The 25607-nt window shown below is 49.2% G+C and overlaps 1 protein-coding gene across 1 annotated transcript in view; it reads left to right on the top strand.

The window, feature by feature from the left end:
• Nucleotides 1-936: 936 nt before the first annotated feature.
• SLC22A23 (solute carrier family 22 member 23) overlaps nucleotides 937-25607 on the top strand; it is a 230376-nt gene continuing 205705 nt past the window's right edge. The window contains exon 1 of the mRNA XM_003417860.4: nucleotides 937-1607. Within this exon, the coding sequence (XP_003417908.2) occupies nucleotides 957-1607 (651 nt within the window). The 5' untranslated portion in view covers nucleotides 937-956. The remainder of the gene's footprint in view (nucleotides 1608-25607) is intronic.

Here is a 25607-nt window from a genome sequence, read left to right as displayed (position 1 = left end):
TTGTCCGCGCCTAGAAGAAGCGCGAGCGGGTGGCCGGGGCGAAAGAGGGTGCACGGTATCTCGGGCGCTGGGCCCCTCTGGAGCGAGTAGAGGTCACGTAGACGAGGCACAGGCGCGGGGGGGTGGCTAGGGGCGCTGCTGCAGGAGCCGAGACTCCGAGACAGACCTATCAAAGCTCCCCGCGCCCTCGGACTCCGCCGGGATCCTGCGCCCACCCCCCCGCGCCTCGGTGCACCTCCCCTCCGGCCTGCGCCGCCCGGCGCCGGGTGCCGGAGAGGGGGGTATCCTCGGGTCAGGCGATCCGAGTGTCCTCTTCCACAACCCCACAGCGGCGGCCGCGGAGCGTCCGGCCGGAGGGGGCGCTGGAGCGCAGTAGCGGAGAGCAGGTGCCGCTGTTACCTCGGCCGCCGCGGCGGGGGCGGGCCCGGCGTGGGCGGAGAGGACGGGGGCGGGCGCCGGCTCCCGGGCCGGAGCGCGCGGCCGGCTCCGCAGGTTGGCTCCGAGCTCAGGGCTTCCGGGAGGCGCCGAAGTCCAATAAATATATCCGAGGCCGGGAGAGCGCAGGAAGCCGCCGCCGCCGCCGCCGCCACCGCCCCGCCGTCCCCGCGCCGAGCGGCCCGGGGCACCCGCTCCTCCTGCGCCGCTGCGCGCCGCCGCCGCCGGTCCCGAACCGCAGAGAGCCCAGGCGCGACAGCGAGAGCTCATGAGCTGCGGCGGGTGAGGGGCCGGGCAGGCCTCTGCCGCCCGGCGCCGGAGCGGGGGCCGCAGCCCGGCTGGCCGGCCCGGAGCGCGGGGTCCGGGCGCGGGGGATATGGGGACGGCCTGACAGCGGGAGAGCGGCGGAGGTCGACGCCGGCTCCTCCTTGGCCGCGGTTGCGGGCGCGCCCGGAGCGCTGCGCTCTGCCTTGGGCGCCGCCGCCCTCTATGCGCCCCTCTCGGCGCCGCGGGCCCGGGCCATGGCGATAGACCGGCGACGCGAGGCGGCAGGCTGCGGGCCCGGGCGGCACCAAGCCCCGGCCGAGGAGAACGGCTCCTTGCCGCCCGGGGACGCCGCGGCCTCGGTGCCCCTCGGAGGGCGCGCGGGCCCCGGGGACGGGGAGATCCAGTCACTGCCCCCGCTACCCTCGGCCTCGGCCGCCGGCGGCCCGCACTCCGGCTGCTGCGCGTCGGCCTCGGCTCCCAGCCTCCTGTTGCTGGACTATGACGGGTCGGTGCTGCCCTTCCTCGGGGGGCTGGGCGGGGGCTACCAGAGGACCCTCGTTCTGCTCACCTGGATCCCGGCGCTGTTCATCGGCTTCAGCCAGTTCTCGGACTCCTTCCTCCTAGACCAGCCGAACTTCTGGTGCCGCGGGGCGGGCAAAGGAGCGGCTGCTACGGACCGTTGGGGCGCCGGCGACCTAGGGAACTGGAGCAGCCCCCCGCCCACCACCTTCTCCACTGTCGCTTGGGGGTCCGCAGGCAACAGAAGCAACAGCAGCGTTCCAGAGGGAGATGACACCCCACCCCTGCCCTCTCCTCCGGACAAGGGGGACAATGCCTCCGACTGCGACTGCCACGCGTGGGACTACGGCATCCGCACTGGCCTCGTCCAGAACGTGGTTAGCAAGGTGAGGATCGCGATCGCTCCGGCCCGCGGCCTCCTTGTGAGCCCTTGCCCTCCTCAGGCACCCCGACGCGTGGGGGCCCAGGCGCCTCTACCCTTCCCTCGGTGCCCCTCCGTGCAGACAGAGGGCCAATCCTGAGCCAGCGGGGACTAGACGAGGGATCCAAGTCCCCGAAGTGATGCTAGTCTGTGAGTCCATGCATCTCCCATTGCTTAACTCCCTTCTCATCTCCCAAATCAAGGTGCGTTTACTTGGGCGTGAAGCCAGGGCTTCTCGTTACCCTCCCCAGGGACACTGCACCAGGACTCCAAAGGACGCCATAGCTATCCCTAGTGTGTGTCCAAACTCCTGTCCCAGGACCACGTATGGAAAGATACCCTCTGCCCTCCTCCCCCACGAAATAAAGCCTGGGCCCTCCTCCCGTACATACCAGGCTCCTCACCCTGGGTCTCTCACACAGAAATTCCCATTCACTAGAAGAGTACCCTATCCCTAGATGTCCCTTTATCTGGCAGACCTCATCATCCACCTCTGCTTCGGAAGGGAACTAAAGCACCTGGTTACAGCCAGAGAAGCGGAGAGCCTTTGAAACTCTCTTTCCCCTGCCAAGCTGCCTTCTCCAAAGACTGGCCTATTTGGCTCTAGACTTTGCCCCCTGAGTGTTCCGGCAAATGCTTTCTTTAGTAAACATCACTAGAGTGTTGGAAGGCATAAGGATATGTCAGTTTGGTGTTTTGGAGCCCCTGCTGCTGTTACAGAGCAAGCTCCTTTTGTCCGGCAGAGCACCTGGCAAGCTTGAGCTGGGCATCCGACTTGCTCTCTGAGTGCTGTGTGACCCTCTGGTGGAGGTCCTGCATTGTGTGTGACAAGGGCAGAGAGACCGTGTGTGGGCAGACAATGCGGAGAGGCCAGAGGTAAAACCCCTACTTCCCAGTGTCTGCAAAATGGAAGCGATATTTATACCAGCCAAGCAGTTTGTGGGTTTTGTCCTTTCTGTGTTTTAAATGAGTAATACACATTTCACAGTAAATGTAGACTCTTTTCCTATTCTAGGCAGTTCTGGGCAGACTTTTAAATGCTTTATCTAAATGTGAGAAGGGAATTTGACAGTTTATGATAGCCAATGTGCATGTTTTATTTCGGGTGTTAGTAAATAATTGTAGCTTATGGACATGTAAGATGAAACCCCTACATCATCTCTGCCATTGTTTTAGTCTTGCACCAACTGGGAAAGAAATGATCTCTCCTGTGGGAACTGTCTGAATTAACTGCCCCAGCTGCCTTCAAGTTCATGGACAAGGTCGTTCTGGCTGGGTTCCCCTTTCTCTCCACCCTGCCCCAGCCTGTCCTTTGCACAGGTGTGTCTGTGACTGTGGCCATCAGTGGAGGGCAATATTCCTTTTTGCTTACCGGCACAAAAAAGTTCAGAACGATCATGACAGTGGCCTCATCTTTCTGCGTATCTCTGTCAAACTAGGCATTCAGCAACGTTTTCAAGTACTTTAAGCCCCTTTTTAGGGTAGAGGAAGCATAATAAGTAATGGAGTATGTGTAGGAGGGTACTCTGTTCTGGGGTCAAAGAAAAGGGGAACTTGAAGGTAGGGACCCAGGAAACAGCTATTCACTCTACCATGGATGGTAGAAGGAGAGAACTAAATAGTTCCTGAAAACAGACTTTGGAGGTTTATTGGAGAGCTGAACAGTTTTTCTAAATTAGCAGTTGAGAGAGTTAAAGACAGCGCTTACACATGTCGCATGTTTTTTGGGGTGTTTTGATAGACACCTTACAGTTACATATAACTGACAGGGCAAGACTGGGAGGCAAAGACCTTGGGAACAACAGTGAGAGGCCCATTTTCTTCTTAAAGACTAGAAAGGACATATTGATTTTCATGGACAAATAAGATCTAAATAAAGAACTGTCTTTGCACAACGTTTTATTTCATAACAAATGTCCTAAGGCAGACTGAGTGAGCACGCTAGTATACTCTATCAGGTGAACAAATATGGAAGGCGTAACGTGATCCCTTCAGGAGTTCTGAGGGTCAGAGGCCTGTCAGCTTTGTCTGTAAAGTAGAAGCAAATGTGGCAAGTTTCTCCCCTGGCAGTATATGAGAGTCCAGCGTTTGAGAAATTGCCTTTGTATTCTCTTTCCTTGCTCCATACCACACTCTTTCCACTTGCAAATGAGCCTAATGCATTGTCTTTATCATTAGAACTCCTTCAGCGTGTACCATGCACAGTATGTCCTTGTTCTGTCCCAAGACTGCTCAATGGGGGCCTGGGGGACAGAAGAACTGCCAGACACAATTCTTGTCCTCTTCCTCATTTTAACAGCACCTACACACGTGAAACCTCCAGTTAGAATAACAGGTTACTGTAGCTTAAGGCATCTCGGGGCTGACAGGCCTCCATGTCCTCCTGAGTAATGTCCCTGGCATGTGGTCATCGTCCCTGGTGTGAAGACTTCCACCCAGGGGCAGGGGATTAGCTAGGCAGTCCATTCCCTTGTGGCTCTTCCTTGCAGAGGCATGTTTTTGGGCGACTGTAACTCAGGCTGTCTCATGCCAGTTTGTGTAGTTCGCTCCTCAGAATGATTCTGTTTCCTCTATACAGTATCATTTTCAAGTATTTGAGGATAGCAAAGTCAAAGTAGTTTCGTTCCTGGTTAAAAAATCTCTAGCTACTTGCAACCATTCCATACTTGACAAAATCTGCCGTACTGATTGCTCCGTTTGGCGTTGTGTGTCACTTAAACATGGTACCCAGAGGACAGGCGGGCCCTGTGTGGTGCAGCCAAACCAGAGGACAGGTGGACACTACACTTCCATGAATGAAGTCTACAGTTGATTGCATTAAGGTTTTTAGGAAACAGGACGTGCTTCTGACTCACCTTGAGACAAGAAACCACCATGTCTTTCTCGCGTGATTGCTGTCAAATCATGGCTCTCTCAGGCACGTGTGTGTTGTGTGATGCATAATTTAGGTTTCATCTTAATAGTTTTGGGCTGTTAGATCTCACCCGTTAGGATCTTTATTTATTTATTTTCGCTTTGGTCATTGGTATTTGTTATCTCTTCCAGAATCTGTTTCACTGTCAAATGTAATGCCTTCAAAAATTCTGTCATACCTTTCTCTTATACAGCCCTTTGTAGTTTTCAAAACATTTCACATACATTATTTCCTTTGATTAAGGATGTTGAATAATGTGACGTCATCTCACCCCTGAGCAATATATTGGCGTTTGAGTCAGTCACAGACATTTGAGTGGGCAGGTGCTCTGCATAGGAGCCAGGTGTTCAACTTCGTATTGACTTTCATATTCCACATTTTACCTTCAAGCTGTGTTGACAGATACTGTCAGTCCTTCCTAAAAATGGCGTTCCTATACAGAGTCATATAGAGGACAGCTCTGGGGGAGCTGAGGACAGTGGTGCCAGGCAGGAGCCCTCCTTACTTGGTTCTTCCCCCATACCGGGATTCCCTGCACAGCCCAGGTTCTCAGACACTTGAGATTTTACTCAATGTAGTCCAAAAAAATAACTCCACTGATCTAAAAGCGTTTCTCATAAATATTTGTATAATTAATCCTGCATTATTCTGAGCGACTTCTTGTGGGTTTCTAATGCTCACACTTTGAATCGTCTCCAGAGTTTTGCTAATAATCAGTGTCAGCTAAAATTTCCAATTCCATTTCTTTCCCATATTTGAAGTTTGGGATGTTTGTTTGTTCCTAGTCTTCTGATATTTCCTCTATTCTCCAGGAATTCTCAAAGATCACTAGCTTTTGTCCTGTAAGTACACCTGAAAAAAAAAAAAAAAAGTTGTTTAAATACCCTGGGAAAGTAATTTGTATCATTTTTCTGGAACTCAAGACTAGAAGTTAGAACTCAAGACAAGTTCCAAAGTGACTCAGTACAATTTGATTAGGATTAAAAATAATTGCAGTATCATTGCAATAGTAACTTTTTTTTTTTTTTTTACATCAGCCACAATTCTCTTAACCTCACTTAATAACTGTTTTCACCTTTAAGGTGCTTTATTTACATATATGTATATTTTGTACATCCATAATGCACATTTAATGGAATCTGGTGTATTTTCTCTTGGCACCATATCAAAAACATTTGTACGAATCTTCAGAGACATTTTTAATGCCTGATATTCTAACTTGCTGATTTACCAAAATTTCTTAAATTCTTTTTTTAATACCAGACTGACTACCATCAGGCTGTACCAGTGGTGGTTTTATTTCTGTTGTCTAGTATATATAACGCAACAGTGAACATCTTCATGCATATCTAATTTAAAAATTGTTGTAACAGATAATGCATGCACATGGTACGGGAACCATACAGTGAAAGTAAGGTTTCTTCTGGGCTCTGCCCCCAGTTCTGCTCTTCAGAAGCAACCATGGTTACCAGTTTCTATGTATCTTTCCAGAAATATTCTGAGTATATTTTCATCTATGTATTTTTTCTGCAGCAAACAGAAGCCATTTGTATTTTTTTTTCTTTGAACCATTTCTTCATGTTTTTTGCCTTCATGTCATGGAGGAACATTATTTTCTTACTGATTTACGTTGTCGTTTGGTGCCATTGAGTCGATTTTCGACTCATAGCTGCTTTATGCCATTCACTTGTACTGGAGGTTGAGGCACATCAGCACTTAAAGAGCCCTTCACTTTTTATGCCTGCATAGTATTCCGTTGTATGACTGGGCCATACTCTATTTAACTGGGCACTTAGTGAGGGGAGTTTAGATTATTTCCAGTCTTTCCTATTACAATATTGCAGTAAGTTCCTGGATCTCACGAATCTCTGCACATACGCAAGAAATTCTTAGAAATGGGAGGGTCAGACTAGGTTGCATTTTTAAATAGAGCTTTTTTTTTTTTTTTTTGCCTAAAGGTGTTTTAGGTTTACAGAAAAATTGTGCAGACAGTACAAAGAGTTCTCAAACATCCCCTCCCCTTTGTGTATAGTTTCTCCCGTTATTAGCCTCTTACATTACTGTGTAGATTTGCTATAATTGGTGAACCAATTTGACACATTATTATTAAATTGTAGTCTGCGTTAGGGTTCAGCGTTAGTGTTGGACAGTCCCAAAGGTGCACCAGTGCACCGTGTCGTGTGTCCACCATGACAGGATCATGCCAAACAGTTTTACTGCCCTAAAGATGCAGTAGGCTGCAGTTTTAGTTTGATAACCTGTTGCCATCAAGGCGATTCCAACTTCTAGTGACCCTTTAGGACAGAGTAGAACTGCCCCATGGAGTATCCAAGGAGCAGCTGGTGGATTCGAACTGCTGACCTTTTGTTTAGCAGCCACAGCTGTTAAGCACCACACCACCAGGGCTCCTTTAGTTTGATAGATGTGGCCAGAATGCTCTCTACAGAGATTGTACCCATTTATACTTATACCAGCAATGTGAGTTTCTGCTCCCCACACCCTCCCTGCCTCAGGAGTTCACTAGACTTCTAAACCTTTGCTAGTGTGATAGGTGAGAAACTAAGTTTGGTAATTCTTATAACTCGTGTTTCTCTTATATGAGGGAGGGTGAACATTTTTTGAAGTTTTTAAAGCCATTTGTATTTTTTTCCTTTGAACCATTTCTTCATGTTCTTTGCCTTTATGTGCATGGGGGGACTTTATTTTCTTAGCGATTTATGTTGTTGTTTGGTGCCATCGAATCGATTTTTGACTCATAGCAACCACATGTGACAGAGCAGAACTGCCCCACAGGTTTTTTTTTTTTTTAAATCTTTACAGGAGCAGACGGCCAGATCTACTACCAGGGGAGGCACTGGGTGGGTTCAAATACCAACCTTTTGGTTAGTAGCCGCATGCTTAACCAGGGTTTCTATTGACTTATTTACAGGAATCTTTTATATATATATATATATATATATATATATATATATATATATATATATATATATATATATATATAAAAACAGTATATTAATTCTTTTGGATGTTTTGTAAATGTTTTTTCCCCAGTTTGTTTATGGTGTTATTGTTATACAGGGATTTTTGATTTTTGTATAGTCAATCAAATTAACTTTTTTTTTTTAATGGATTCTGGGTTTTAGGGCTTCCGTGGTCCTAGAATATTAGAAAAAGTCTCATGCTTTCTTTTGTATGATTTTTATGATCTCATTACTTCCGTTTGGTGGTCCTGGAGGTCTTTTTTGCTTTTATTGAGTTATGGGGAGAAATTGCTGGAAAGCGGAATATTAGGTCAGTGGCTACAGCCAGCATTTCATGCAGGCTTGACCTTGCTTGTAACTGTGTCTTAAACATCCCATTTGGCAATAGCTCTGGCTGATGGAAAGCAGCTCTTGCCATCTTCTATTAGGACACAGGAACCCTGGTGGCCCAGTTGGTAAGAGCTCTGGCTGCTAACCAAAAGGTTGGCAGTTCGAATCTACCAGCCACTCCTTGGAAACCCTATGGGGCAATTCTTCTTTGTCCTGTGGAGTTGCTAGAAGTCAGAATTGACTCCACGGCAGTGTGTCTTCATCTCTTTCAGCTAACTTCAAAACCTCTTTTCATTGTCTTGACCATTTTTTGCAAGTCTCAATTCATTTTTGCCTTTAGTCCCAGGTGGGATAGAGTCAAAAGTCAGTGCTGTTTAAAGACATATTGGACTGTCTGGGTGTTAGTCCTGGCATAGCCACAAACCTGTGGTGTCCTGAGGCTAGCTTGGTTCTACTGACTCAGCCAATCAGCGCATCTCTGTCCAGCTTCATATTCAGTGACATCACGTTGTCAGCTTGAAATCAGCCCTGCTGGGAGAATTTACACCATGGAAATTGCCCAACGTGACAAATAGGTGTTTTTCTTCGCAGAGCCAGTTGTCAGACAGATGTTGGTGTGCCGCTGAGTGTGACTCTGGGCCACTGTCCACCTCCTCCCTCTCCCCCTTTTAAATCTTCTTTCTCTCCCTTCTTCTTTCTGAAATATGAATATCTATTCTGGGATGTCTAAGTGTTGGGGAGACAGTGACAGGGGAAAATAGACAGCTCGGGTCCATGGAGCCTATAGACTAATGAGGGTGGCACACCTTTACTAGCACAGTAATAACCTTTTTAATTACAAACTGAGCTAAGTGCGTGGGAAGAGAGGGAAATCAGAGAATAGAACAAAGACCCTGACCTAGACCAACTGGCTGGAGAGAGAACCTGACATCTGAGATGGGATTTGAGGCTCGCGAGGGGCCTGTGGTGTGCAGGCATGTGTGGCGTGTGTTCCCTGCTGTGTGTTCCAGGGGAGGGAATGGCATTTGCGAGGGGCCTGTGGTGTGCAGGAGTGTGTGCTGTGTGTTCTGGGGGAGGGAACAGCATTTGCGAGGGGGCTGTGGTGTGCAGGCAGTGCACACCACAAGGGTGTAGAAAAGAGGCAGTGTAGCTGGGAACACAAGGTGGGGGAGTGGCTGATAAGCTGTGATAGAAGTTTTCCTGCTTTTCCAGAGCAAAGGAAAGCCACCGAACAGCATTAAGTGGGTGCAAGGTATGACTGGTTAGAGTTCACATCTTGAAGGAACAGTTCTGGCTGCAGTATGAAGATCTGGTAGTGCTGGGGCTGTGTCAGGTGGGCCCGGGAAGGCCACCTAGCCAGGCAGAAGGTGATGACATCAACCAGGGGCTGGTAGTACAGGCAGATGCTCTTGGGGACATTCAGGAGATGAGTCGGCTGACTGGAGGGACGGTGAGGCAGAGGCCGAGGGATGGTGTGTGTGGTGAGACCAGGCCTCTGTGACCACCCTGCCAGCACCAGAGATGTAGTCTCTCCAGATGGGAGCGGGAGGGGCAGAGGGCGGGAGGAGGGCACTGTAGGGGGAGGCAGCGTTTGACCACAAGTTCTGCGAAAGTGGGGGCCTGAGGAGGGCTGTGGAGACCCCAGCTGGGGACTGCAGACCCAGCCAGACTTGGGGGCAGCCTAGAGGCCGGGTGAAGGCCCAGCCTGTTCTCAGGGCTGTTGATAGATGGTGCTGGCCTTTGGGGTGTACCCTCGTTTTCTTTTACCCTCCTGCTAAAAAGGGAGGCAGAGGGCTGCAGAGATTCTGACATGGAAGGTCAGGTCTACAGTTTACTTCCAGTCCACCAGCTTCACATCTACTGGGTGCCCAGCAGGGTCACGTGGCCCGGCAGCGTTTAAGGTTACCTTCTAGCCTGACATCTGCAGCCTCCAGATGGGGACAAGCCCGGTTAGAGTCCAAGTCCCGCACTCTTGAGGATGTGGTGCGGGGGGCTAGTGGAGGGGCAGAAAGAGCAGCAGGGCTCCTCCCTCTCTCTGGTTGGTTCTCTTCACCTGGCCCAGTGCTCAGTGGCATCTCTGAGATGATTAGGGCTGTGTGCTTTAGCTCCTGGGAGTCGGGCAGGCGGGGTGGGGCGGGGGGGTCCTCTGACTGGAAGAGTCAGCTGCTGCAGACCACCCTACATAGCTTCTATGCCTTCACAGCCTCCCAGCCTTACAGCCACAAGCACCAGGAGACCAAACCCAAGGCGTTCTGTCCACATCCCCTGCTTGAAGCCCCTGGGGCCCCTGCCACTGCCCAGTAAGCCAAGTGCCCAGCAAAGACATCTGAAGCCAGGATCCCACATGCATTTGACTTCTCCTGCCCCTCTTGTTCTGCTGGCTTCTTGCACCTCCCAGCCTAGACCCTCTTGAATGCATCCACTCACACCTTTCTAGTTGGCTGGGCCACCCTTTCCTCCTCCCTTCACGTGGTTGGCTCCTGTCCATCCTTCAAGAGCAGCTTCGTCCTCCTCTGGGGAAGCCCCCACAGTCCCCCAGCACCCAGAGCATCCCTTCCTCAGAACACTTAGATATCCTGGCTCATACCCTGAGGGGTGCTGTGTTCATCCTCCACCCACAAGGTCTAGCATGTACGTGTCTGCGCTGATCTGAGCTTGAGTCGTGAAAAGAGCGTGAGCTTTCTAGCTCAGCCAGCATGGTTCAAGTCCCAGCCCTGCTACTTGTTTCCATCTTCTCTTGGGCAGAGTTACTTCATCTCCTGGACCCTCTGTGTCCTTGTTTGTAAAATGGGGTGAGTGTGGCAGCGTGGCAGGTGTTAGTACTTGCCCCCAGGTGCTGTGCAGGTAAAGCCAGAGAATGTGTCCTCCCTGTCCCATCATGCCCTCTGTGTGTGGCTGAGCACAGCCCACACCTGGAGAGACAAGATCCCTGGGTGTGGCCTTCGCCTAGAAACTGAGGGACAACTGGCCGTGGCCTTTAAATGGGAAACCACACTGCAGGGTGGTCTGAGAAGTCAGGTCGAAAAAAAGGACCCTCCAGGAGGTTGGTTGGAAGACCCTTTGAGGGCTTTGTTTTTGGAGTTCTGATTTGAAAATGACATGGCTTAGAGAAAGGGCTGGGATCTAAAGAGGCCAGAGCCTCTAAGGGGAGAGAAAGCAGTCTGCCAAGTGCGTCCCTGGCCTTGATGGAAATCTTGAGTCAGAAATACGATTTTATGCCATTTAATAGAGTGTGATTTAAAAATGTTTAAAGTTCTGTTTGAGCATAGTCTCCTAGTGCAGCTGTAACACAAAGACCACAAGTGGGCAGCTTTAAAGAACAGACGTTTATTTTCTCGAGGTTCTGAAGGCTAAAAATCCAAATCATAGTCATGGCTGTGTCAGTTCCTTCCTTGTTGGTACCCCAGGTGTTTCTTGGTTCCTTGTGGGTCCTCACATGTGTGTATCTCTGTGTCTGAGCTGCTCTTTTATAACTCAGAATCGATTAGATTTAGGATCCACCCTACTCAGGTATTATCTAATTAACGCAACAAAGAAAACCCTATCTTCAAACAGGATCATATCCATAGGAGTAGGGGTTAAAATATATGTTGGAACATATATTTTGGGGGGACATGATTCAATCCACAACACTAGGCTAGGTGAAAACATAGATCACAGAGAAAATGGAATGTTGAGGAAGAGTGGATGGTCACTTGAGCCTGGGCTCCAGCTTCACCGCTGGAATCAGAGGTGAACATCAGGGGGCTGGAGAACAGGCAGGACCCCCTCAGAGCCTTCTCTTCCCACCTGAAATATTATCCTCTGCTGAGTTTTGATGTGAGAGGCCATTCACTTTGACCTCAGTATCCTAAAGAACTTGATCTTCTGTGAATTGGAGGGTAGTAGTTTTTGTCCTTTCATTTGTTCAACTTTCACTCAGTAATGGGCACTGTCAATGGGGAGGTCCCCCTCCAAATGGTGACCTAAGATTGACAAGGACCTGCCCTTCTAGAAAAGGGACAGTTGCTATTGATTGTTTTCAGTGGATTTCCCCTAAAGTAAATCTATCACTGTGATATAACTGCCATGGGACTCAATGGACCATTCCCTTTGTGTAATAGTATTTTACTAAGTCTTTCTTAAGTATGACCCTTTTGGTTGCAGGTGACAAAAACATATTTCAAATTTCATTAACAAAATAAAGAAGGACTGTGTTGAAAAGATGGCTCAGAGAACCCAAAGGCAGACTCCAAGGCTAAGGCGGGGTGAGAGCTCAGGTCAGGGGCCACTGGAGTGCCCAGCTCTTTCTCCAGAGTCTGCTTCGTGTCCTCTAGACTGGCTTTGTCTGATGCTGTGACTCCTCGGGTTCCTGGTCATGCAGTGGTTAACCCAGAGGCCAGGGTGGGCAAAGGCAACTCCCAGACCTGAGGACACCTTTAAGCTATGGTATGGTGGTAGCTCTTCTTGGCTTGGAGTGGAAGGGGTTAGAGATGGATCTTCTTGGCAGTTAGTTAAGAGTAATTAAATATTGATGATTTTATCAGTAAATAGTTTAACCAAAGTATTGTTTTCCTTCCCAGAGACTCAGAATGTAATTTACCCAGCTACTTACTATCAAGTTGGCAGGAACATAGCTTCTTCAGGTACTTTTCTGAGGGAGCTTGAAAACAATTTCGTGACATTATTGTTCCCACTCTCTACCCCCACACCACCGGTCGGAGATTCCCCTTTTCCAACCCTTTCTTCTAGTCAGGACTATCTACAGAATCTATAAGGCCCAGTGCAAAATGAAAATGTGGGTCACCTCATTCAAAAAGTATTAAGCGCATTAAGTGACAGGAGAGTTTTGAATCAAGCCCAGGCCTTCTGCACGCAGGGCCCTGCTTCTTAGTGATTTCCAGACTGTCCTCTTTCACAAAGCCCTGTTACCCCTTGTTGTGGATCGAATTGTGTCCCCCAAAGATAGGAGTTGTAAATCTTAACTTTTGTGCCTATGGCTATAGGCCCATTTGGGAATGGGTTGTCTTTGTTGTATTAATGGGCAGGATTAGTGCAGGGTGTGTCTTGAATCAGTCCCTTACAAAATATGAAACAAGCAGATTAAGGAAGAGAGATGGGGTAAGATCGATGCCAAGACACATGGAGATCTCCAAGGAAGCAGAAGCTGAAGAGACAAGGACCTTCCTCTAGAGCTGACAGAGAGAGAAAGCCTTCCTCTAAACCTGGTGCTCTGAGTTCGCACTTTTAGCTTCCTAAACTCTGAGAAGATACATTTCTGTTTGTGAACTCACTTGTGGTATTTCTGTTGTAGCAGCACTAGAAAACTAAGACACCCCTGCAAAGTTAGCAAGCGCCCTGAGCTTTTGCTATGCTTTCACCTATTTCTCAGTATCTTCTATTTCTCTGCTGCGTTTTATATCATGTTCTAGATTTCTTTTAGTGAAAAGTAGAACATACTTTTTCTTTTTTAATTGTGAAAGCATATGTAACAAAACATTTGTTAATTCAACACATTTTACGTGTACAACTCAGTGACACTGATTATAGTCGTCATGTTGTACAACCGTCACCACTATCCACTTCCAAATTATTCCACCTCCATTAACAGAAACCCAGTGCTTCCTAAGCGGTGGCTCCCTCACACCCCCTGCCTTCCACTCCTGGCAACCAACTGCTAATAAGCTTTGGTCTGTGTACATTTGCCTATTTCATGGAAGTAGGATCATGCAGTCTGTCCTTTTGTGGGAGCATACTTTTGATGGCTTGCTTTTTCCAGGGAACAGCTTCGTAAAACCCTAACCAACTTGGTTTCAGACGTTTAGTTACCTAAAGGTGTATAGCAGCATGAAGGAGCCAGGAGCCTTACCCAGTTTGGAAAGCCTGTTCTGAAAGTGAGGCCGTTGGTTTGCTTATCTGAACGTGGACCCGAATAGCTGAGTCATAGCAATGTGTGGTAAAAGAGTGTTAAGTCACAGGAATGCTAGTAAAGTGTTTATGGGCATTTTTAAGTGGGTAGAAGGAGGATGGGTCCTTTATATAATTAAATTCTTCTAGCTAACAGTCACACTTAATTTCTCAGTATCATTTAAAAAATAAATGCAGAGGAGACATTGCCTGCGTAAAATCACCACAAGCATCCCAGTGGTCATGTTAAATTATGGATGGCTTATGCACTCAGCACTGTAATTTGTGGACAATAGAGCTTTTCCTTCCAGATTAGATTAAACGCTGCTTTTTGAGTGTGTTTAAAAGCTGCTGTACAAATTGGACACCATTGATTGTTACATGTCAGTTATGTATTACATACCCTCAATTACGTTGTGAAGAACTCCACTGTTCTCGAGTGAGTGTTTGCAGTGTATAGATTTTTATTTATTTGACTCTTTTTATTGGGGTGAAATTCACATAACATAAAATGAACCACGTTAAAGTGTACATCTCAGGAGCACTTAGTAAATTCGCTATGTAGTGTAACTATCACTTCTCTCTCCCTCCCAACATTTCCATCACTCCTAGAGGAGTCCCTGTACCCTTTAAGCAGTAGCTCCCCACTCCCCCTCCGGCAGCCTCTGGCAACCAGCAATCTGCTTTAGGTCTCTATGGATTTAGCTGTTCTGCATATTTTATGTGAGTGGAATTATACAACAGGGAGGTTTCTGAGTTCAGCTTCTTTCACACAGTGTGATGTTTTTGAAGATCATATACATTGTAGTATGTATTAGAACTTCGTTCATCTTTATGGCTGGATAATATTCCATTGTATGTATACACCACATTTTGTTTATCCATTCATTAAGCGTTTGGCTGTTAACGAAAAGATTGGCAGTTCGAATTCACCAGCTGCTCCTTAGAAACCCTATGGGGGCAATTCTACTCTGTCTTATAGTGTTGCTATGAGTCTTTCTGGCTCAATGGCAATTGGTTTTTGGTATTCATCTGTCGATGGACACTTGGGTTGTTTCCACCTTTTGGCTATTGTGAGTAATGCTGAAGTAGACATTGGTGTACAAATGTCTGAGTCCCTGCTTTCAAGATTCCTGGGTATGTACCTAGGAGTGGGATTGCTGGATCGTACGGTAATTAATTCTATGTTTAACTATTTGCAGAACCACCACACTGTTTTCCTCCTGCATATGCTTTTATAAACAGAACTTTGTCCTACTTTCTGAAGACAGCTACGTACCTGCCGCTCGGTCCTTCTCTGAGAATATCTGCTCCATGGTCAGCCTTCTGCTCCTCCCTGGGCAGTAACAGAGATGGATAGAAGACCGTCTGTGCCTTAGCAGCATATGAGGTAGCCGGGAGACAACTGTCGAGCAGGAGATTCCAGGCGCAATGTGGGCAGAGCTGTTGAGGGTCTAAAGGCAGTGGGCGCGACTACATGCTGGGCATGGGGTGAGATGGGCGGGCACAGAAATAAATGTGAGATAAACTGTGTGCCCTAGTGTAATGGAGGGCAGGGATGGAGGGGCCTGGGGTCAAGAGGAAGTCCTGCCATCTGGGCAGGTCAGAGGAGTCCGGGGTCTGTGGCCTGAAGGAGGGGGCATGATTGAGGAAAGGGCCTCTTTGCAGAGGAGCTCACAGGCTCAAAAGGAGTGCTGCAGGGCGCAAAGGCCAGGCTTGGTTGCTGTGAGCTGTGGAGGGATGGGGACCTGACTCCTCGTGGCCTCTAAGGCCACTCCTGGGGAGTAGTGTGAATGTTTTCCCAGTAAACACGGGTTTCCTGGGGTTTGTAAACAGGCAGATGATGCAAGGGGTTGGGGGGAAGACTCAGAGGAGGGTGCCCTTCATCCTGGTCCACCACCTGCCTTTGCCCTCAGGATCTTCCAGCACTGCCCTGACCCCTCCCTGTGCTCCAGCCTCAGCCTGTGGCCCCTGCACTGCATGTGCACACGTGTCTTTGTCTTCTTACGAACCACAGCAGCCCACACCACAGACTGGTCTTCACACCCCACGGCTGCTGCTCTCCCCTCCTGCACATCTGTGCTTCTGCCCAGGCCCCTCTACCTGTGTGCATGCCCGTCCCCTCCCATAGCCTCCTTTCCCCCACCCCATTCCCTCCTGCATCCCACCACTCCTGGCCTGCACAATGTGCTGAAGGGAGGCCATGAGGCCTGGGTTGGCTCCAGCTATGGGAGTTGACCTCGTGTTGCTGCAACACTGACACTAGTCCCTCCTGAACCACCCTCACATGTGAGGTGCAGGGTGCTGTCTTCTCCTGACCTTCCTACCCCCATGGTGGCTCCTCTCCCAGTCCTCTTTCAGGGTTCCAGCTTACACCTGAGTAGGGTGACCTTCAGGTATTACTTGAGTACTGAAGACCCCAGGTCTGTATCTGCAAACTGGATGTCTCCTCCCAGCGCTAGACCTGTGTTCCCAGCCTCTGATCTCATTCAGCCCCCTGCCCCAGGCCCGGTGGGTCCCACATTGTGGCCAAGCAGCTCTTCACAACTTCCCTACATTAGCACCTCTGTGGCTGTCCATGGCTTTTAGGATGAAGTTAGTCCTAGTTGGCGGGTGTTAAGGGTTCCTGATGACCTGGCTGGGCCCTGCCTGCCCCTCCTGCCCCCAGCCCCGTGGTACCTCACAGAGCCCCCAGTTCTCAAAGCTCTGCCTTCACACATGCTGTTACAATGCCCCTCTGCTCCTCATCTTGGCCAGTTAGCCTCCTTCAAGTCTTCCATCTCCCCATTCCTTCATTCCATCCCCCCTCTATTTCCTGACCTAAATTATCCTCAGTACATATGACCTGTAGGTGTGCCATTTCTGGAATGGTGAAGAGGGGTGTTTAAGAGGCTGCTGCTCTCATCTGGGTAAGGTAAAACCAAAGCAAAACAAACCCACTGCCGTTGAGTCCATTCTGACTCATAGCGACCCTATAGGACAGAGGAGAACTGTACCATAGGGTTTCCAAGGACTGCCTGAGTAGATTCCAACGGCAGACCTTTTGGTTAGCAGCCGAGTTCTTAACCACAGCGCCACCAGGGTGAGGTAGGGTGCTTCAAATTCTAGGATGGCAAGAATAGGATAAAGAGGACAGTACACATAGGTCAGACCTAAAGTCAAATTTCAGTGAGCTCTTGAAGACTAATAGGGTGATGTATGTAGTTTATCTAAAACAGCAACTAATGAGACTTGGGCTGTGGAGTAGACTGTGTCTTTAGACCACTGTTTGTCAGAACTTTAAGTCATGGAGCCTTGTCTTAGAATGAAAACCCCATATTAACTGGTCTTTTTGCTATCAGGGTCAGGGGCCGAGGGTCTGGAGCACTTAGAGTCAACTGGGGAACTTTTGGAAATACCTATACCTGGCTCTGCTCAGACTAATTACATAAGACCAGGCACTTAGTGTTTAAAAAAGTTCTCTAGATATTCCTATGTGGTAGGATTGTGCCTTTCAGGCTTAACCAACTACTTGGCAATGTCCGGAGACATCTTTGATGGTCACAACTCGAGGAGGGGTTGCTCCTGGCATCTAGTGGGTGGAGACCAGAGATGCTGCTGAGCACCCTGCAATGCACAGGACAACCTCCACAGCAAAGAATTATCCCAACCCAAATGTCAATAGTGTCCAGGTTGAGAAACCCTGGCCTAGGTTAATAGAAAGATTAATCATGTTTGCAGAACATGCCCAACAGATGGCAGGGGCTTCAGGGCTGGGAAAATCAGCCTGGAGTGAAACACATTTGCTGTTCTGAGACCCACACGGTGTTCTGTGTTCAGGAGCCAGGAACATTCTGTCACATGGCCAATTACCACAGTTCAGCGAGGTTTCCTTTGTCCTCTGTGAAGAAAGGACTTGCTAGGCTCATTAATAGCATAAACAAAGTTTCAGCAGGGCTGTTTAGCGGTCCAGAGAAGCACATTTTGAAAAAAGGCCTTAGCATATTTTTGTACAAATGAATGTTCCTAATGACCAAGTTGCTTCTTAAAGTAGGACCTTTGAATCTCTGCTTAGAATAATGGTTAATTACTTGAAAGGTAACATTTATTGGAAAGCAAAAGATATTTGTTTTCAAAATGTTACTAATTCTGACTAGCCTTCTCTGTAATTCCCCATTAAGGTGGTTTTATAGAGTCCCTGGGTGGTGCCAATGATTAACGGCCTTGGCCACCAACGGAAAGGTTGCGGTTTGAGTTCATCCATAGGTGACTTGGATGAAAGGCCTGGCAATCTACTTCCAAAAATTGGCCATTGAAAATCCTGTGGAGGAATTCTGCTCTGACACACATGGTGTTGCCATGCACTGGAACTGACCCAATAGCAACTGGTTTTATAGTGTTTTCAGCAGTAGGAAACAAGAACTCTCCTGTGCAGAGATGCAGGCACCAAACCCTGTAGCCCAGGACAAAATATAAGCCCAGTTAATGTTTGCTGGGTAACAGGCACGATTTGACTTCCTACTCGGCACAGGTAGTGACGGTAAAGGAGTCTGAGCACGGCGGTTCCTGTATGTGCTCTGGCCGGGTCCTCACAGTACTGTCACCTCTGAAAGTAAGTGTGTCAGTGTTGGCTGGTGCTGCTGGCCAGACGCTCCCTCCACTCCATCAAGTCCCACCTCTCCCTGAGGGTGCCCTGTGATCCTTCTCCCAACATGATCTTTCTCCCATGGAGTGATCTCAGCTATTTCTGTCTGTACCATCTTCTTGGTCCTTCTGAGGGCTGCTCCTGAAATTCATGGTACCAGCAAAGACCCATGAGTGTCTGCAGGGATGAGGCATGGCTGCGGGTTCTGTTGCAGGATGGAGTGTTTGATCTGCCCCGTGTGTCTTCAGGTAGTAAATTAAGACACTCAGACTAGAGCGCCTCCCGTGAGCAGGAGTGAGGTACAAGAAGTGGATGTGTTTCCGTGGTGCCTGCCCACAGTGTGGCCATTTCTGGGGCTGTATTGCATGGTGAGCCATCAGAGCTCCTGTGTTCCAGAATAGGGTTTTTTATTATTTCACTTTCATTGAAGATTGTATTTAATATCTTTCTGGGAAGTCCCATAAGACGTAACTTTTAAAAAATGGATATTATCAATACAGCGAGGGTTTTTTTTTTTTTTTTTTAGTTTATTTGGCTGCTGATAATGTGTTAGAATTGAACTGTGGTTTAAGAATGAGCAGGGGTTTCTCTATTAATGTCTCATTTGATTTCTTTTGTTTCTCCATTTAGAGGCATGGTTCTTTGTGGCAAAGAGGCTTATATAAGTGACTGAAGGGAGGGCTGATGAAGAAAGCAAAGCTACGACCTTGACCATGAATCTCATTTTCAATAGCAGTTTTTGGGAAACTGAGGATGACCTTGAAGGAAGGTTACCAAGCCAGGGAATGTAAAAACTATAAATTTATCATATTGAGAATAGATTTTTAGATCTCTAGGAGGCCATTTTCTCCCTAAGAATGGGGTTGGGGGGCAGTTGTGGCAGTGGTGCCCAGCAATCTTGTTTGAATCTAGACAGCTAATATAGTGGCCTCGTCTCATGTTTAAAAATACAGGCAGGAAAAGCACCACACAAGATAAGTCAAGGGCAGTGTATAGTGTTTGAATGTTTATTGTGCAGTTATTGGGTGCAGAGCGCTGTCAGGAGCTGCAGAGGGCAGGGGTTGGTGTGGGGTCAGGGAGAATCGTGCGTTGTGCCTTGAAGACCAGGTTGTCACAGCAGACAGAGATGGGGTGGTCTGGACAGAGACAGGGCGGCCTGGGCAGAGACGGGGCGGCCTGGGCAGAGATGGGGCGGCCTGGGCAGAGATGGGGCGGTCTGGGCAGAAATGGGGCGGCCTGGGCAGAGATGGGGTGGTCTGGGCAGAGATGGGGTGGTCTGGGCAGAGATGGGGCAGTTTGGGCGAGGCGAGAGGCAGAGATGGGACGGTCTGAGCAGAGATGGGGCGGTCTGGGCAGAGATGGGGCGGTCTGGGCAGAGATGGGGCGGTCTGGGCAGGGATGGGGCGGTCTGGGCAGGGATGGGGCGGTCTGGGCAGGGATGGGGCGGTCTGGGCAGGGATGGGGCGGTCTGGGCAGGGATGGGGCGGTCTGGGCAGGGACAGGGTGGTCTGGGCAGAGGCAGCGCTGAGCCAAAGGATGCAGATGAGAAGGCTGAACATGGACTGGGGGTAACTAGAGTACAGACCCTGCGATGGAAAGGAGTCGGAGGAAGCATTTGCCTAATTAGAAGGTTATTGGTTTTCTAGAGTCTCTGGGTGGTGCAAACAAGTAACATGCTAGGCTATTAACTGAAAGGCTGGAGGTTCAGATCCACCCAGAGGTACATCAGAAGAAAGGCCTGGTGATCTGCTTCCAAAAACTCAGCCATTGAAAACCCTGCAGAGCACAGTTTTGCTGTGACACACATGGGGTCGCCATGAGTTGTAATTGTCTGGATTGCAGCTGGCCTTAGTTTCCTAGGGTTGCCGTAACAAAGTACCACAAAGTTCTGGAGGCTAGAGGTTTGAAGTCAGAATGTCAGCAGTGCCACGCTCCCTTCTGAAACCTCTAGGGAATGCGCCTTTCTTGTCTCTCCCAGCTTTGGTAGCCCCAAGCGTGCCTTGGTTTGTAGTGTAGGTGTGTCCTCACAGGGCCATCTTCCCTCTGCACCTCTGTGTGTCTGATGTGACCTCTTGTTAACTACCCCATCTCTACCCAGGCCTCCCCATCTCCGCCCAGACCGCCCCATCTCTGCCTCCTGCCTCTGCCCAGGCTGCCCCACCTCTGCCCAGACATGCCTCTTCTCTGCCCAAACTGCCCCATCTCTGCCCAGACTGCCCCACCTCTGCCTCCTGCCTCTGCCCAGACTGCCCCATCTCTGCCCAGACCACCCCATCTCTGCCTCCTGCCTCTGCCCAGACTGCCCCATCTCTGCCCAGACCACCCCATCTCTGCTGCCTGCCTCTACCCAGACTGCACCATCTTGTCTACCTGAAGCCCTGTCTCCTAAGAAGGTCGCTTTCAGAGGTACTGTGGTTAGGACTTCAGCATATCTTTTTGGAGGATACAGTTCAGTCCATCACAGGAAGAGAGATGGCACAATAGTGTGAAGGGCTTTGAAAGCTTGGGATAGCAATTAAGATGCTGTCTGCTCCAAGTAGCAGAAAACCTCAAATCAAACTGTATTATAAATACCATATATAGCAGTTGCCATGGAGCTGACCTGTATCCATGGTGACCCCATGAGTGTCAGAGTAGAACTGCACTCCATAGGGTTTTCAGTGGCTGATGTTTCAGAGGTAGATGACCAGGCCTTTCTGCCAGGGTGCTTTGGGTGACCTAGAACCTCCAGTCTTTTGGTTAGCAGCCAACTACATTAACAGTTTGGGTGAAAATATACATGATGTTTCTGGAAGTTCAGGGATGGGATAGGCTCCTGGTGGGGAAGGATCCACAGTTCTTTCTGTGGTTCAGTTCTTCCTCAGCGTTGGCCTTGTGGTAATGCTGAGTTCCTGGTAGGGGCAAGATGGCTTTCCATCCCAGCAGGCTCTGTGCTCCCTTGCCCCCTCTAGACTGGGAGGGGAGGGACAGACAACCCTTCTTCCAGCACTGAGTGGAGTCCTGCTCGCCACACCACAGGTCGAGTTCCTGCTTCTGGACCTGTTCTAGCCCCTAGGGGCTGCCATGTGCAAATTGGGAACACGACCCCTTCCCCGAGCTGGTGGGGAAGGTTCTGAGAGGAAAGGAATTGGGGAGAATAGACACTAGGTAATCAGTACATACTCTCTGCAGTTTAAACTTTACCTGGCAGGTAACAGAGAGCTGCTGAAGGTGTTTGAGCAACATCGTGGCATATGTTTCCCTGTGGCCTTCAGGCTCTCGCTGCGTGCCAGCTGCTGTAAATAGGCCCACTCATTCCACCCTGGCAGCCACCCAGTGAGGAAAGTCCTGTTATCAGCACCCAACAGGAAGGGAAACTAAGGCTCTATGTTGGGAAACTCAGCCTAATTGCTGAAATCAGGATCCTAAATTGCGTCATCCGGGCTCCAGAATCTATGCTCCTCCCGTTATTCCAGCTTCCACATCTCAGAGGTCGCGCTGGTTGTGGGTCCTGAGATAAGAGGGCGTGGTATTGGCCAAGGATGGAGCCGCAAGGATGGGGGTCTGCCCTGTTGATAATAAAGGCCTGGGCCATGTGTGGCTGTGAGAGCTGCTAGAGGTAAAATGTTTTTGTTAGGTGCCATTGAGTAGGCTCGACTCATGGTGATGTTATTGTTGGGGGCTGTTGAGTTGGTTCCAACTCATAATGACCCTACGTACAACAGAAGAAAACATTGCTTGGTCCTGTGCCCTCCTCATCGAGCCCTTTAACCTGAGGGGTTCATCTTCCAGCACTGTATCAGACAGTGATCTACTGCTATCCATGAGGTTTTCACTGGCTAAAAAAAAAAAATTTTTTTTTCCAAAAGTAGATAGCCAAGTACTTTTGCCTAGTCTGCGTTGGTCTGGAAGTTCTGTTGAAACCTGTCTGCCATGGGTGACCCTGCTGGTATTTGAAATACCAATGGCATAGCTTCCAGCATCATAGTAACACACAACCCACCACAGCACCACAGATTGACATAACAGTTGGTGGATGGTGACATCTTCATGATAGTTGGTATGTTTAAGTCCATTGTTGTGGCTGTTTGTCACTGCATCTCATTGAGGGTTTTTGTCATTTCACTGATCCTCTACCAAACATGATGTCCTTTTCTGGAGATTGGCCCTTCCTGAGTAAATGAGCCAAAATCTTGCCATCCTCACCTCTAAGGATCATTGTGGTTGTATTTCTTCTAAGACTGATCTGTTCATTCTTCTGGTAGACTGCAGTATAACTGGTATTCTTCACCAACACCACGATTTGAATGTATTGATTCCAACGCACCAATTTAGTTGGGAGGTAAAGTAATTAGTTTATCAGCTGGAAGGAGGTGGGCAGGAACACAGCATCCAGGATGATGCTCAGGTGGAGCCTGGGTTAGTAGGGAAATGGGATCAGTGTTGCTGGCACATTTGCATTTTCATCTTTTCCTCTGTTTTGAGATTCATGGTAGATGTTGTAACTTATGCTTTCTATGAGACTTGATACTTAAAAAGGGCGTATCTTATGTTCTTGACATGGCTTTTAATTTGTTTTTAAATGTGATTTCAACACAGAATTGCATTGGTGTTACAATGATTTCTGATAGGTTTTATTAAAAAAATTCATTTTTGTTAATATCCTCATTCATTTGAAAGAAAAGGTACAGATTCCATGTTGGAGAAATTCTTTCAATTGGAGTAACGTGATAACGTGCTGTCAAGATTGGTCTTCTGAGACACTGGAGCCTGGTGTGGCTTGTGAGGAGCCTGTCTTGTTGTAGGCTCTCCTTTGGCACCTTGTGGCCCCTGACCTTTGCTTCCCATTTCCTTCTCCTTGCCCCCTACTCCTGCCCGTGCTCCTTGGGTAGTTCCACACCAGGCCTGCCGGAGGTGTTGACCAGATGTTCCAGGCAGAGTGACCCCGCCCTTGGGTCTTAAATGTTCTGTTTCTGTCCAGACAGCGCGACATGCAGTATAGAGAAATCCAAGCCTGGTTATCGTACCCTTTTTATAAATATTTTCTCATTAGCACAGTGTGCTCATTGTAGCAAGTGTAGAAAATACTGAGAAGTATAAAGAAAAAATAAACCCAGCTTATGCCTTCTGCACCCCAACAGAGCTAGCCCACACAAACATTTGATACCCCCAAACCCGATCTGTTTCATGGACCCCCGAGTCTTAATTGTTTGTGTTATTTCAGGAGAAGCGTGTTGGGTGGCTGCTGACTGGCACTGTCTCCCACCATCATTCCTGGAGCTGGTGTTTTCGCCTGCTGGGCCAGTGTAGGCAGGTTCTCTTCCCACCTCCTTCTGCACTTCCTGTTAGGAACCTGTGGTGCTGACTTCTGCCCTTCTGAGAATGGCTTAGGTTGCTCCCTCAGGCACAGGGCTGTGAGCTGGGCCACCTCCACTGCTTACTGAGCTTCACTGTCTTGCTTCACGAGACCTTGTCTTCTACCTGAACTTCTCACTTGCCTCCTGCCATCCGAGTTGCCATACAACTTCCCACAGCAGCTCTGGTCTCTCTGCTGACCTCCCTATGGCCTCCATTTGCCTGGGATGTTGGCCTCCTAGAGCTCTGGGCAGACACCATGCCAGGGGCTAGGTGTGCGATCCCGTCAAGGGCCCACAGGGCCCGCAGTCTCTGGCGGGGATAGATGGTTCAGGCTGCCCAGGGACAGAGGTGCTATGGGAGTCAAAGCTGTGGCCTCTGCCTCTGCTGGGTCAGGTGTCCCAGAGCAGGTGACATGGGAAGATGGCAGGAGGGTGCAGGGGTCTTCCAGTGTAGAGTCCCCACAGGAAAAGGGGAGAAGGTCTGTGTTACCAGGACGGGGGGCGTTCTGTCCTTCACAGCAATTTTGCAAGAGGGTTTTCTGTCCCATTGTGTTTAATGTAAGATGGTTGAGTTGTGAGTGAAGGAAGAGGGCTGCTGGACCTTCTCAGGCAGGCCGGGACCTAGGTGGGTGCTGGAGGGGAGGGGGTGCAGCCCTCCCCATGGCAGCCTTTATGGGGGGTGGGGGCAGGGCACTTCTGTCAGGAGTTTTATTTATGTCTTATGTTATCCTGCCATCGGTTCTCCTGGGAATGGGATGGTTGTGGCTTACCTGATGAACTCAGGGTTCACAGAGGCCAGAGTAACATGGCTGAGCTGACAAGGCTAATCTAAGTGGTGGAGCCAGGACTCGAACCCCAATCTCTGCACCCAAGCCCTTGTTCCCAAGTGACTGTGTCTGAAGCAGAGGCTGCCTAGCACTGCTCTGTGTGAGCTGCCCCTGCCCCCTGCCCCCGACCATCCTGGGGCACTCTGCTCTTTGGGTTCTAAGGAGAAGAGCGGGTGGGGGGTGCTGACACCGCGGGCTCGCTTCTGACCCAGTGACAGTAGTGCTCCGTCTTGAAGGACATGCAGCCTATACCCTCACTTGTCTAGAATCTTAGGCCTTGAATGAGCATCTGTGTCAACTCCTCATGTCTGTTATGAGCTCTTGGCCAGGAGGTCGGCTCCGTAGCAGCAGGGAAAGCACCAGCAGAGACCCTCACTCCTTGATGTTGAGCTGTGAGTGGAGGTCTCATCATTGTGTCAGTGGGTTCTCCGGATTTCTCACGTCTCCTTCTCTCTCTGCCTGTCACCAGAGGACTGCTGAAGGGCGGGGGACTCTGAAGCCCAAAGCAAGCAGATGTTTCTGCCCCTTCTTTGGGGATCCAAGTAAAGACAGTTTCCCAGGTTGTTTTTAGTGGAGGTATAATTTATATGTAGTAAAACGAACAGATTTTATGTGGCTAGAGGTTAATGAACTTTAATTCACATATGAACCAGCTATCGTCGAATCATTTCCAACTCATGGCAACCCCAAGTGTGTTAGATTAGAACTGTGCCCCATAGGGTTTTCAAGGCAATGACCTTTTGGAAGCAGATCACCAGGCCTTTCTTCAGAGGCACCTCCGGGTGGGTTCAAACAGCAGTCTTTTGGTTAGTAGCCTAGAGTCTGTTGCTAGCCCTCCACAGTGGTGCAAATGTTCTGGGTCTGTACTGTCCACTGAGAAGCCACTAGCCACATGTGCTAACTGCTGCACCACCCAGGGACTCCTTGACCTGTTTAAAGAAAAAAAATTGCTGTCAAGGTGACTGACTCATGGCATACCATGTGTGTCAGAGTGGAACTGTGCTCCACAGGGTTTTCGAGAACTGATTTTTCTGAAGTAGATTGTGAGGGTTTTCTTCCAAGGCACC

This window comes from Loxodonta africana, chromosome 1, assembly GCF_030014295.1.
Source record: "Loxodonta africana isolate mLoxAfr1 chromosome 1, mLoxAfr1.hap2, whole genome shotgun sequence".
Taxonomy (NCBI): domain Eukaryota; kingdom Metazoa; phylum Chordata; class Mammalia; order Proboscidea; family Elephantidae; genus Loxodonta; species Loxodonta africana.
This window is presented reverse-complemented; position numbering and strand designations above follow the sequence as displayed.